Source organism: Portunus trituberculatus, chromosome 10 (assembly GCF_017591435.1).
Source record: "Portunus trituberculatus isolate SZX2019 chromosome 10, ASM1759143v1, whole genome shotgun sequence".
NCBI classification, from domain to species: domain Eukaryota; kingdom Metazoa; phylum Arthropoda; class Malacostraca; order Decapoda; family Portunidae; genus Portunus; species Portunus trituberculatus.
The window spans coordinates 2514083-2526582 of record NC_059264.1 but is presented as its reverse complement, the minus strand read 5'-3'; the positions used below and the strand labels follow the sequence as shown (position 1 = coordinate 2526582).

Below are 12500 nucleotides of genomic sequence, written 5' to 3'. Positions count from 1 at the left end.
GTGGGGGATTTAAAATAGTGAAGACTTTGTCCATTAATCTTCTGACCTTCATAGACCCTTCCTAACATCAGTAAAATGATCCAATGATACTCAAAACTCAAGGTAAAAAATGCATCTCAGTACCGAAGGGGTCTAGTGGGAGGTTTCAAGACATTTATCCCTTTTTTGGGCTAACTCACTCTCAAACCTCCAAGGAGACTGACAACTACCTAAGTGAATTTTTTTCTTTTGTAATGTTGCCCTCGGCCAAAAAAAAAAAATAAATTAAATAAAAAAAAAAAAAAAAAAAAAAAATAAAATAAATAAATAAATAAATAAATAAATAATAAAATAAATAATAAAATAAATAAAAATAATAGATAAAAATACAACACTTACTTTCCGTTCTTGACTTGTCGGATGTGATTGAAGACATTAATAACATCTCTGATCTTGCGTGGCGCCTCTTCAATCTTGGAGGCGAGAGCGATGCAAGCCATGGCAGTCGTCTCCATAGGGTACCGCACCATCGACTTGGCGTAGTAGAATCTCTGGAACAACACCTGCCCGGCAGCCATGGCAACCTGCAACACACACAATGCAGGTTAGTGTTTGTGTAACTGAGGGAAGAAAGAAAGAGGTGAAAAATTTTAAGAGTATCAGAGGAAATGAGTAAATCTAAGGTGATGGTTTAGAATGATGTGTGTACTTAAGTGTTGGAAGAAAGAGTAGTATTTTTGTCAGTAGTGAAGGAAGAAGTAAATAGAGGTGGAAAGAGTGAGGTGAAAAAGTACGAGTATCAGAAATAAGGAAGTAAATTCAAAGTACCGGTTTAGAATGACTGCCTAGTATAAATGTTAGGAAATGAGTATGTGGGGGCAAGTGTGTGTTAGTAGAGAGAAGAAAGCTAAATAGAGGTGGAAAAAGTAAGGTTATCAGAAGAAATGAGTAAATATAAGGTGATTTTAGAATTATATATCTATTTAAGTGTTGGAAGAAAAGTATGAAGGGTCAGTATTCATGTGTTACTCGTGAGGGCAGAAAGATAAACAAGGATAACAGTTTAGAATGATTTGTCTAGTATAAGTTTTGAAGGAAAAAGAGAGTATGAGGTCAGTATTTGTAAGTTACTGAAGGAGGAAAGATAGAGGTGGAAAAAGTGGGGATATCAGAACAAAGGAATAAATTTAAGGTGATGTTTTAGAATGATGTGCCTACTTAAGTATTAGAAAAGAAAAGTACGAAGGGGTTTGTGTGTTACTGAGGGAAGAAAAGTAAATAGAGGTGAAAAATTAAAGAGGTGAAAAATTAATGGTATCAGCAACATAAGTAAATTTGAGGTAACGGTTTAGAATGTGTTGGAAAAAAGTGTGTTACTAATGAGGAGGAAAGGTAATGAGAGGTGAAAATTGAGAGTATTAGGAGCAAATTTGAGGTGAGGGTTCAGAATGCTGTGTGTAGTGAAAGTGTCAGAAAAAAGTATGTATCCAAACGTATGAAGAAACGTGCTTATCTCTTATACAAATACACTTCAGGTCCATTCAAAGGCATAAGTAAACACTAAATAGCTTAAATAACAATTCCTGTAAACAAGCCCAATTTTCTTTTCCTTTCTCCTCCAAAACGAACAAAACGCACACCAAACAAACGTAAACCACTGACATATAAACAAGTGAGAAACAACCGCCACTACTACCACCACCACACCACCAAAAAATAAATAAATAAATAATAATAATAAAATAAATAAATAAATAGAAAAAACCAAACACCTGACAAATGAAGTGCAATCAAACAAGGGTGGCATTCCTGTGTTGTTGTGAGTTGAGATGGCCGTGAGTGGGGGATCAATAGGTGGTGGATGGTGTCGTGAGGAGGGGGGAACAATGAGGCTACACAATGCTTCCTGATTGCTACCCTTGCCTGCTGGGACGCCTCATTGCTCTGCTGGAGATGTGGGCGAGATGAGAACCGGTGAAGGAGACGCAGAGAAAGATGTGTGACTATACCTAACCTAACCTAATTTAAATATACCTATCCTAACCTAACCTAACCTAACTATACCTAATTTTAACCCCTTCAATACCAGGATGAATTTTTACCATGAGTTTTGGGTGTGATTGGACAATTTTATTTACACTAGCAAGGCTCTATGGAGGTCAGAAGGTTCATGGTCCTGACATGAGATTCTGAGGCTGTATAAAACTACCTTATGGTAACCTGAATAAATATGAAGACCTGTCATGTACTGGAGGGGCTAACCCAACTAAGCCTAACCCAAAAAAAAAAAAAAAAAAAAAAAAAAAGTAAACCTAACCTATCTGAATCAACTCAATTACATTTAAACTAACCTAACTAAATCTAACCTAACCAAACTTGTGCTCGGGATGTGGGTGAGATGAGAACCAGTGGAGACGCAGGGAAAACAAATGACAGAGAGAGAGAGAGAGAGAGAGAGAGAGAGAGAGAGAGAGAGAGAGAGAGAGAGAGAGAGAGAGAGAGAGAGAGAGATAATCATTCATTTACAAACTCAGACAACTAATACAATACCTTCACTTGAATGCTAAGATATGAATTAGCCAAGTTCGTAATGAGGAGTTTTCAGAACTAGTGGTTGTCACCAGGTGGCAGCACGTACGTGTCCCCTTCGCTCTCACAGGAGTAATACAGAACATACCTGCAGTGTCATTCTATAAACACAGAGATGCAATAAGTCATTATAATATATTTTTCTACAAAATCCATTCTAGGTAGTAACACAGGCAAAAATCAAACCCTATCCATGAACAAATGTACATAAGTTGATTTTCTTGTGAACCGGCATTGAGGCTTGTTTGGTCATCTCCACATTTTCAAAAGAGTACACCCCTGATCGGAAATGTATTAATCCAGTTGACAGTAAACATGAAAACATGTGTCACTTAAAAGTCCAAATCACGCAGATGAATTTACTAGTATATGGAAACAACAATTCTAATTAAGAACAGGCAACTCGATTATCCTGACGAGTGTTGCTGTCTAACCCAACCTGGGCTGCCCAGGTGTTTAATTTAACAAACACATTGTTGGATAAATAGTTAATTCCTGCTGTAATGTCCATGTCACTGTGTCATGAGGAGGAGAAAAACTTCTCATATTTCTCTCTCCTAACTCTACAGCTGTCCAGTGATATGCTTAGTCTTTGCTTCATTGTTTTGCCGCGTCTTGATCTCCATGAAAGCGATGCTAAAATTCCCATGAAAATCACTATGTACACCCATATATCACCATGTTACTGAGTAAGTTGGGTCATCCTATGTAGTTACCTTTTACATTATCCAAATCAATAGATCTTTGACTTGTAGTATGCCACATTTAAGATATTGATAGCAGTATTACAAGATAATCACAAAATTTCTTGTTCTGTTTTGACTATATCTTCTCCCAAAATTATCCATACAGGATATTTAAAACTACATACAGAATGTCAACAGTATCATCGTAATCAATGTTCTATGCATCTGTATGCGCCTGGGATTATTTAATACAACAATAATTTAGCTCATGTCAGCAAGGGACACATAGCAGCAGTGACATCTGGTGGATTAGTTCTGAACACTCCCCATAAAAAAAAATAAATAAAAAATAAAAAAAAAAAAAAAAATATATATATATATATATATATATATATATATATATATATATATATATATATATATATATATATATATATATATACACACACACACACACATTTACGAGCCCAGATCAATAGAATAATACCCTTTTTTGAACACCAAGCTAAGAACGAGCATGACACAATACTTTCACTTGAACGCAAAGAAATATATATTAGCCAAATTTGTAATAGAGAAACGAATGCATCAGAAAAAATGAGTCAAGACTACACATATACAAACCAAGACCAATAGAATAACACCCTTTTTTTGTGTGTACCAAGATAAGAACGAGCATGTATACGGATTGAGTGAGCTGTCAATAGAGAGGAATAAATGCGACCAGTGAAACAGACGGGAAAGAAACAAGACTATACCTCATCTACAAACTCAGTCAACAATGAAAAGGAAAGGAAGAAGAAAAGAATGAAAGAAAGAAACAAAGGAAAGAAGGAAAGAAGGAAAAATGCATGGATGGACAAATGGATGAAAGGATGGATAGATGGAAAGTGTTGTAAGACTAATGGACACTTAAAATAAGCAAACAAATAAAAAATACAAGCTAATGAAGACAAACAAATAAATAGATAATTGGAAGGAAGGAAGGAAGGAAGGAAGGAAGGAAGGAAGGAAGGAAGGAAAGAAGAAATAATGAAAGAAAGAAGAAAGGAAGGAGGGAAGGAAGGATAGATAAATAGATGAACAGAACTGGGAGGGAGGAAAAAAAAAAAAAAAAAAAAAAAAAAAAACTAATGAACGACAAGCGCATAATCAATACATCGACCGCTCCACACTGACCTGCGTATAGAAAACACGAAACAGGATAAGGATGTGCGACTCATGCATTCATCTAACAGATAAAAGATAATGAGTGCCGCATTAATACAATGATAAACACACGAGAGATAAGACTGATGATGAAGAAAGACGACAGGTGAGACTGACAAAGGAATAGGAAAAGGTGAGACTATACGTATTGGAAACATTGTCAGGCAGTGTAGTGTGTGTGTGGCTGGGATATAAATGAGAGAGAGAGAGAGAGAGAGAGAGAGAGAGAGAGAGAGAGAGAGAGAGAGAGAGAGAGAGAGAGAGAGAGACTACTTCCTTGTTCATGCAGGAGATTAAGAGGTTAAAGCTTTGTCCTTACGTGCAGACACACACGCACACACACACGTAGATATGACTGAACAAGGAAGGAGGAACATTCTTTCTCTCTCTCTCATATTAAATTAGTATGTAGTATAGAAAGACCGTCCATAACATAAACATAACTTTTTGGAGTATCAACTTAAATCCATACGGTAATACAAAAAATACACATAGGGAAGCTTATAAAAGTTATTAACCGCAAAGAAAAAAAGTATATATATTAATCACCAATAAGGAGAGAGAGAGAGAGAGAGAGAAAATTAGATATAAACATTTTGAGTAAAATTACATAATAATAATAACAGCAGCATTTCAATATAATACACACAATAAACTTCAAACTAGTAAGGATTAATTTTGCTTCCTAGTCATATCACATCAAGTATTTAATTTCTAGAGCTCAGAGTTAAAATTGGCCCTTCCTACATTGCATATATGTTAATAATTCTACTAATAACAGCATTTTGATATAAGTAAACCAAGAATTTTATCTCTACAGACAAAAGCAATAATAATAATACCAGCATTTAGATATAAGCAAACCATGTATTTGATTTCCAGACCCAAAAATAATACTAATAACAGCATTTAAACACAAGTAAAGCATGTATTTAAACTCTAGAGCCAAAATGAGAACAGCATCTAGATATAAGTACAGCAAGTATTTAAACCCCAAACCAGAAAATACTACAACTAACAGCATTTAAATATAACTAAAGCTGGTATTTCATTTCTAGAACCCATAAGTCACGAGCAGCCCTTCCCACCACACTTGGCTTCCCCTGAACATGTGTATAGGCTGATAGAGGTTACTTCAAATAAAAAGATAATAATAAACATGCAACTCAGACCCTAAAGAACCCCAAAATGACCCTAGGCTTTGTTTGAACCTTGGGCACTCAACAAACACCAAATATTATGAACTTAACCTAACAAACTGCCATCCTACCAAACCCACATGCAATTTAGGCCATAAAGAACCACTAGACCCTTAAATAAGCCCTGAAAAACACCCCTGAACCTTGAATAACACCTATACTAGAGATCTCTAAAATGACCCTAAGCATGATTATGAACCTAACCTAACAAACTGCCTTCCTACCAAACCCACATGCAATTTAGGCCATAAAGAACCACTAGACCCTTAAATAAACCGAGAAACACCCCTGAACCCTGAATAACACCCAAGAAATCACCAAAATGACCCAAACATTGTATGAACCACGAGGACTTAAAACACGCTATTATGAACCTAACCCAACAAAACTACTACCAAACCCAGAAAATGAAGAACCACTAGAACCTCAAATAGACCCTGAAAAACTGCCCTGAAAACCCTGAGAGCTCAAAAATAATCCCAAGTTTTGTCTAATCCATGAACACCTAAAATACACCCAAAATAACCAACTAATCCCCAAAAAACTGACTGCTAGACCCTACAGAACCACTACAACGTGAAATGAACCCTAAAAAGCACCCCTGAAGACCCTGAAAGCATCCCTGAGAGCCCCAAAATAACCCCAAGCTTTGTCTGAACCACGAGCACTTAAAAAACACCAAAAATATTCAACATACCCCAAGAAAACTTATCCCTAGACCTTACAGAACCACTAGAATCTTAAATAAACCCAGAAAAAGAACTTTGGGTAACTTAAAACGTGGCTGGATGGAAGGCAACACTCACCTGGGGCAGCCTGAGTAGGATTCCTCCAGTCTGGATTAACTCGCATCCTAAAATCCTGAGGTCCATTTCTATCTCCGGGTCGAGGCCATCCTGCTGGGAAGGACTCGGGGACAGCTTCTCTGGGGGCAGTAACACATTTTCTAAGGTAATAACCACAGAGCCGTACTTTTTCGCAGGCGGGTTCATTGCCTCTGTACCCGCAGCCGCCATCTTGAGCTGTGAGAGTAATCAGTGAAGTGAGAGCAGCTTGGGAGAGCGAAGGAGAGTGGCGAGACAAAAGAGGGTCGATGGTTTCCTGTTTGACTCCGCCTCTTACTTCCTCGCTCGCTCGCTTTCCCTATTTTCTCAGTTATTTGTCTTGTCTAGCTTTATTTGATGTGGTTATGTGTTGTTTTATTCATTTTAGTGTGGTGTTGTTTTGTCTCGTTTGGTTTTATTGGGTTACATGTTTTTTTTAGGGTGTTTTGGTAAGAAGGGAATTATTATTGTTGGTATCTAGACTCTGCCTCTCTCTCTCCCTTCCTCGCTCGCTCGCTTTCTCTATTTTTTTTCCAGTTATTTGTCTTGTTTAGCTTTATTTGATGTGGTTTTGTGTTGTTTTATTAATTTTTGTTTGGTTTGGTTTTATTTGTTTATTTATTTTTTTGGGGGGAGCGTCTTACCAATGGGAAACAATATTATAGAGGTGTCTTGACTCAGCTTCTTCCTTCCTCTTTCTAGCTTGCTCCCTTTCTCTCTTTTCTCAGTTTTTATCTCGCTTTATTTGACGTGGTTTTTGGTTGTTTTATTCATTTTTGCATAGTATTATTTGACTTTGTCGGTTTATTTTATTTATTATTTTTTAATAGTGCTTTGGCAAGGTAGAATAATACTGCTGGTATCTTGACTATGCTTGCTCGCTCTCTGTCTTACTTTCTTTATTTTCTCAGTTATATGTCTTATATCGGTTTATTTGGCGTGGTTTTGGGTTGTTTTATTCGTTTTAGTGTGATATGATGTAATTTTCCTGAGTTATTTGAGTTTTTAGGGGTGTTTTGGCAATGTGGAGCAACAATACTGGTGGTCTGACTCCGCCTCTCTCTCTCTCTTGCTTCAGTCAGTCCCGCCCCTTATCTTAGTTGATTTATGTGTTTATATTTTGTGAGTTTTTAGTACATTCTAGCTTTATTTAATGAGTTATTCGGGTTATGTACATTTCAAATGAATGGATGGAGAGATGAGAAAGATGGATGCTGTTTTAGTTAAGGGATTTCTTTATTTTATCTTTTTATTCCGCCTCCTCCTCTCTCTTAGTTAGCAATTCATCTATTTTCATGCTCTTTTTCTTGTATATCATTGGTATATTGTATCTATCTATCTTTTTCTTACTCATTTCCCCCTCTCTCTTCACACAGATTCGTGATTCTCTTGGGGTGAGATTGGATCCTCTTTGTATAAAGGATCTGAGTGTGGCTGGCTGATCCTTTCTCATTACGTGTGCAGTTACTGGAAAACGTTTTGATGGCGTACTGTTTTATCAATACAATTTATACGCTAACCTTCTTTGTATTATGTCTACTCACTTCATTAATAACTTCACCACTGCCTTTTCTTCCCTTAAGATCCCTTACAAAGACCAAAAAGCAGGAATGACAAGCAGATATACTTATTTTAAAAACCTCATGTAACAGATATTGATGCTAGATGTAACATGATAAGTAAATACAGTTAGAATTTAAGGAAATATAGATAATAGTAGTGGTGATAGAGGATTCACAGTGACAATAGATTCAAGTGTGCGTAATGATGAATCAGAAAAAGAGCAAGGTGAAAGCTAATGGGGGTTTCCAAGAGAGAGAGAGAGAGAGAGAGATGACGGAGGTACGCTTCTAGGAAAAAATTGCATCATTCAACAGTTTCCTGCTTCGTGTACCAGTGACGGATGAGCGACTACTACTACTTAGACACACACAAAAAGATTAAACAAGAATATAACGAATGAGAACATGATAGATACTTAAGAGAAAAACAAGATATAGATAGAAATTAAGAACGATAAACAGACATAGATAAATAAATAGATAGACGACAGACAGATAGATAGATAGACAAGTAAATAGACAAGCAAACAGACATACAGGCAGACAAACAAGCAAGCAGCCATGGTCCAATCAATCATAGCAGCTAAGTATAGACATGTTAGCTTGGCCAGCCAGGAAACTTGAATAGCATTGACCCAAATACACAAACAAACACGTGAATATCGTATACATATAAATAGAAACACACTTATCTTTGCCATTTCCTCACATATAGAAAGCGTGAGGAGCAGATAAGACGTAATTGATTGATGCAACTGGGAAAACCAAATATAAAGTTGACATTACTTAAAGTTGCAAGGTCTTACTATTATAGATCGAAGCTAAAAGGGATGTAAAAAGCCAGGGATAGTGTGTGTTTTTATGTTTATTTATATTTTTCATCTCTGGTAGGAATATAGTTCGTTGTGGAGAGAGAGAGAGAGAGAGAGAGAGAGAGAGAGAGAGAGCGTTTCGTAGCTAACATGAGTACCTAATATTAGTAAATGGAAACTTTCACATCTTTGAATTTTTAGTTTGGGAAGATTCTGATTAAAATAAGTTATTATTGAACTATATAAACAAAAAAAAGATGTGATATATAGCTTTACTGACCTCTTCTTCTTCTTCTTCTTCTTCTTCTTCTTCTTCTTCGTCTTCCTTTGTTGTTAATGTTCTTATTTTTGTTCTTCCTTCTTCATTTTCTCCAGTTTTCTTTTCATCTTACCTTTTTCTATTAATTTTTCATAATATTTTGAGAACATTCCTAGTCTTTCTTATTATCGTCTCTCTCTCTCTCTCTCTCTCTCTCTCTCTCTCTCTCTCTCTCTTTGTTTCTTTCTATACTTCTAAGCATTCATATAGTTTGTCTCCTTATTCCTTTCCTCTCCTTCTTCATCTCTCTCATTTATCGTCTTTTAAATCACTAACACTTCTATTCTCTTCACCAAACCTAACCTAACCTCCTTCTACACACACAAACATTACAACATTATCTAACTATCTACACCATACTACTACTACTACTACTACTACTACTACTACTACTACTACGGCAGATTAACAGGTTGGGTATGTCATTTTCTTTCTTATTATATCGCCACACACACACACACACACACACATATGCATCAGCCAGCCGCTGCAAGATTTATTTTAGGGAATGGTGTGTGTGTGTGTGTGTGTGTGTGTGTGTGTGACTTACCTCTGATTGGTGCCAGCAGGTGTGTGTGTGATTGGGCTACACACACACACACACACACACACACACACACACGATATCCTATAATGAGTAATGACCTGACTCTATGACCTGACCTTACCTGACCTGAGATCTCCCTCCTGCTCCCCTGATCTCTTTAGAATCTGATCAATCCCTATATTGTATCTCTCTCTCTCTCTCTCTCTCTCTCTCTCTCTCTCTCTCTCTCTCTCTCTCTGTGTGTGTGTGTGTGTGTGTGTGTGTGTTTGTCGTAACAGGAAGCGGTAACTCATTTCGTTGTTTCCTTAATGTCAAACAACGCACACCCTTTTTCCATCTTTTTTTCCTTTTCTTTCCATAATCTTTTCCCTTGCCTTCTCTTCACATCACCACCACCAGAAGTCAGTCACCACCACCACCACCGCCATGCAAACACCACTCAAGCACCACCACCACCTCCTCCTTCACCTCCTTCTGCTCGTCTTGTTCAGGTAACTGCCCCTCTCACCTCACCTGTCCTTAATTAGCACAGGTGATGGAGATAAAGGAAGGTATTTGGAAGAAGGCAAGGAAGAATTAAAGATATAAGAAAATAATAGAGTCTGGAAGAATTTGTTAGGCCTATAAATGGTAGTTTTATTATGAAACATCTTTGTCTATTGCCTTTTCCTATAAAGACGATTAGCTGCGTTCTCAAGAGTGCTTTTACTGTTAATGGCGTAGAAATATTGTTATGAACCTAACCTAACCTAACTTAACCATAACCTAACCTAACCTACCCTAACCTATCTGTATTCTGAAACGCTTCTCTCCCTCATTCACTGCTTACCAAAGGCTCTGTAGTTGAAGATACTCGTGTTTTTAAGGGTAGTTTTTATGATTCTGGTGATGGGTTGGCAAAATTTCTACTTAATTCAAAGCAAAAACTGTCATGGAAACCGGGGTAGTTGTCTCTGCAGGGTGTTTGTGAATAGGGCATATGTAGAGGTGTGGGTAGTCTTTGTAACCCCCCCTCCCTCCCTCCCTCCCTCCCCTGATGTTTTTCTCATGGTTTTGCTGGTGGACTTCCATCTGTCTTCTCCTTTTCTTTCACTATCTACCGTTCCCTATGTTCTTCTTTTCTTTCATTATCAACTTTTATCTATCGTTTGTTCTCTCGCTTTCACTTTTCATCTATTTTCTTCTTTACTTTCACGATTAACTTTCATTTATTTTATTTTTTCGCCATTTTTATTTTCTTTATTTTTTCTTTCCCTATTAACAGTTTACCTATCTTCTTCTGTTCTTCCATTATCAACTTTTATATCATCCTCTGTTATTTCGCTTTTAACCTATCTTCTCTCCTTTCACTATCAACTGTTATCTATTTTCTCCTTTTTCTATGACTATCAGCTTTTACTTATATCTTCTTCGTTTCATTTCGCTTTCAACTTTTGCCTATCTTCTTTACTTTCGCCATCAACTGTTACCTATCTTCTCCTTTTTCTTTCATTATCAACTAACCTATCTTCTCATCTTTCATTATCAACTTTTTACCTATATCTTCTTTCTTTCGCTTTCAACTTTCTTCTATCTTCTTTCCTTTAACTATCAACTTAAACTCATCATTTCATTCACTATCAAGATTTACCTACCTTCATTTTACTTCCACGATCGACATTCATCTATTTCCTCCTATTTTTTTTATCATCCTTTCTCCTATTTTACCCTTACAGGCACGGCTTGGCGCAGCAGTATGAGGAGGAAGGTATGTGTAGCTGTCTAATGGGCGTGTACCTGCAGACTGGGATAGCGGACACAGTAGAGGTGCCTCACTGGTCCCCTATCAACTGTAGCGACTCTGCCATGTGCGTGGAGGAGTGTCAGGCTGAGGTGATGTCCTGCTCTTGTTCAAACACCGCTGGAAATAGTGTTAAGGTCTTCAGTACTAGTGATACAGTTTTACCTTGGAATTTGTGTACGATTAGACTATTTTATTGATAGAAAGGAAGGGTCAATGGAGGTCAGAAGATTGATGGCCACAGTCTTCACGAGTATGTTAAGCCCTTCAGTACTGGGACACGTTTTTTTACCTTATGATTTGTGAGCGATTAGAAGATTTTATTTACATTAGGGAAGAGTAAATGGAGGTCAGAAGAATGATAGCCAGCCTTCACTAGTACGTTAAGACCTTCAATACAAGGGACACATTTTTACCAAACCTAACCTAACCTAACCTGACCTATCTTTGCAGTGGGTTATGACAATGGGTGACGCTGATCTGAGAGGATTATACCGCTACCAGATTACCTACGGACAGCTGATGTGCAATGTTCTATACATCTACCATAACGTTGGAACCATTCTCTCTGCTAAGGTAAGATTGGTGGTGCTGGTAGTGGTGGTGGTAGGATATAAAGGAAGTATAAATAGTAAGAGATTCTGAGGTTTTTGGGTAGTAGTAGTAGTAGTAGTAGTAGTAGTAGTAGTAGTAGTAGTAGTAGTAGTAGTAGTAGTAGTAGTAGTAGAGGAGGAGGAGGAGGAGGAGGAGGACAATTTTTTCTTCTTCATTTGTCTTCGTGTCTGTTTTCTTCTTGTTCTTTCTTTTTTTTCTTCTTTCTCTCTTTCCGTCTTTCTTTCTTTCTGTCTTTCTTTTCTTTCTTTTCTTTCTTTCTTTATTCATTTCTCCTCCTCCTTCTTCTTCTTCTTATTATTATTACTATTGTTAATAGAAGTAGTGGTAGTAGTAGTAGTAGTAGTAGTAGTAGTAGTAGTAGTAGCAGCAGCAGCAGCAG

The 12500-nt window shown here is 37.1% G+C and overlaps 2 protein-coding genes across 5 annotated transcripts in view; one reads left to right on the top strand and one right to left on the bottom strand.

Moving 5' to 3' along the window:
• Positions 1 to 6713, bottom strand: part of LOC123502077 (cyclin-L1-like) — a 23291-nt gene extending 16578 nt beyond the window's left edge. The window contains exons 1-3 of one of the 4 annotated variants that reach the window (XM_045251233.1): positions 6469 to 6608; positions 2530 to 2669; positions 379 to 563 (exon numbers count right to left, since the gene is read on the bottom strand). In XM_045251233.1, the coding sequence (XP_045107168.1) occupies positions 379 to 557 (179 nt within the window). In that variant the 5' untranslated portion in view covers positions 558 to 563; positions 2530 to 2669; positions 6469 to 6608. Of the gene's footprint in view, positions 1 to 378; positions 564 to 2529; positions 2670 to 6468 lie in introns of all 4 variants that reach the window. The other 3 variants (XM_045251235.1, XM_045251231.1, XM_045251232.1) reach the window with 3 other exon arrangements.
• A 3437-nt stretch (positions 6714 to 10150) lies between these two features.
• LOC123502063 overlaps positions 10151 to 12500 on the top strand; it is a 2870-nt gene continuing 520 nt past the window's right edge. Inside the window, exons 1-3 of the mRNA XM_045251215.1 lie at positions 10151 to 10217; positions 11442 to 11598; positions 11960 to 12082. Coding sequence (XP_045107150.1) covers positions 10153 to 10217; positions 11442 to 11598; positions 11960 to 12082 — 345 coding nt within the window. The 5' untranslated portion in view covers positions 10151 to 10152. The remainder of the gene's footprint in view (positions 10218 to 11441; positions 11599 to 11959; positions 12083 to 12500) is intronic.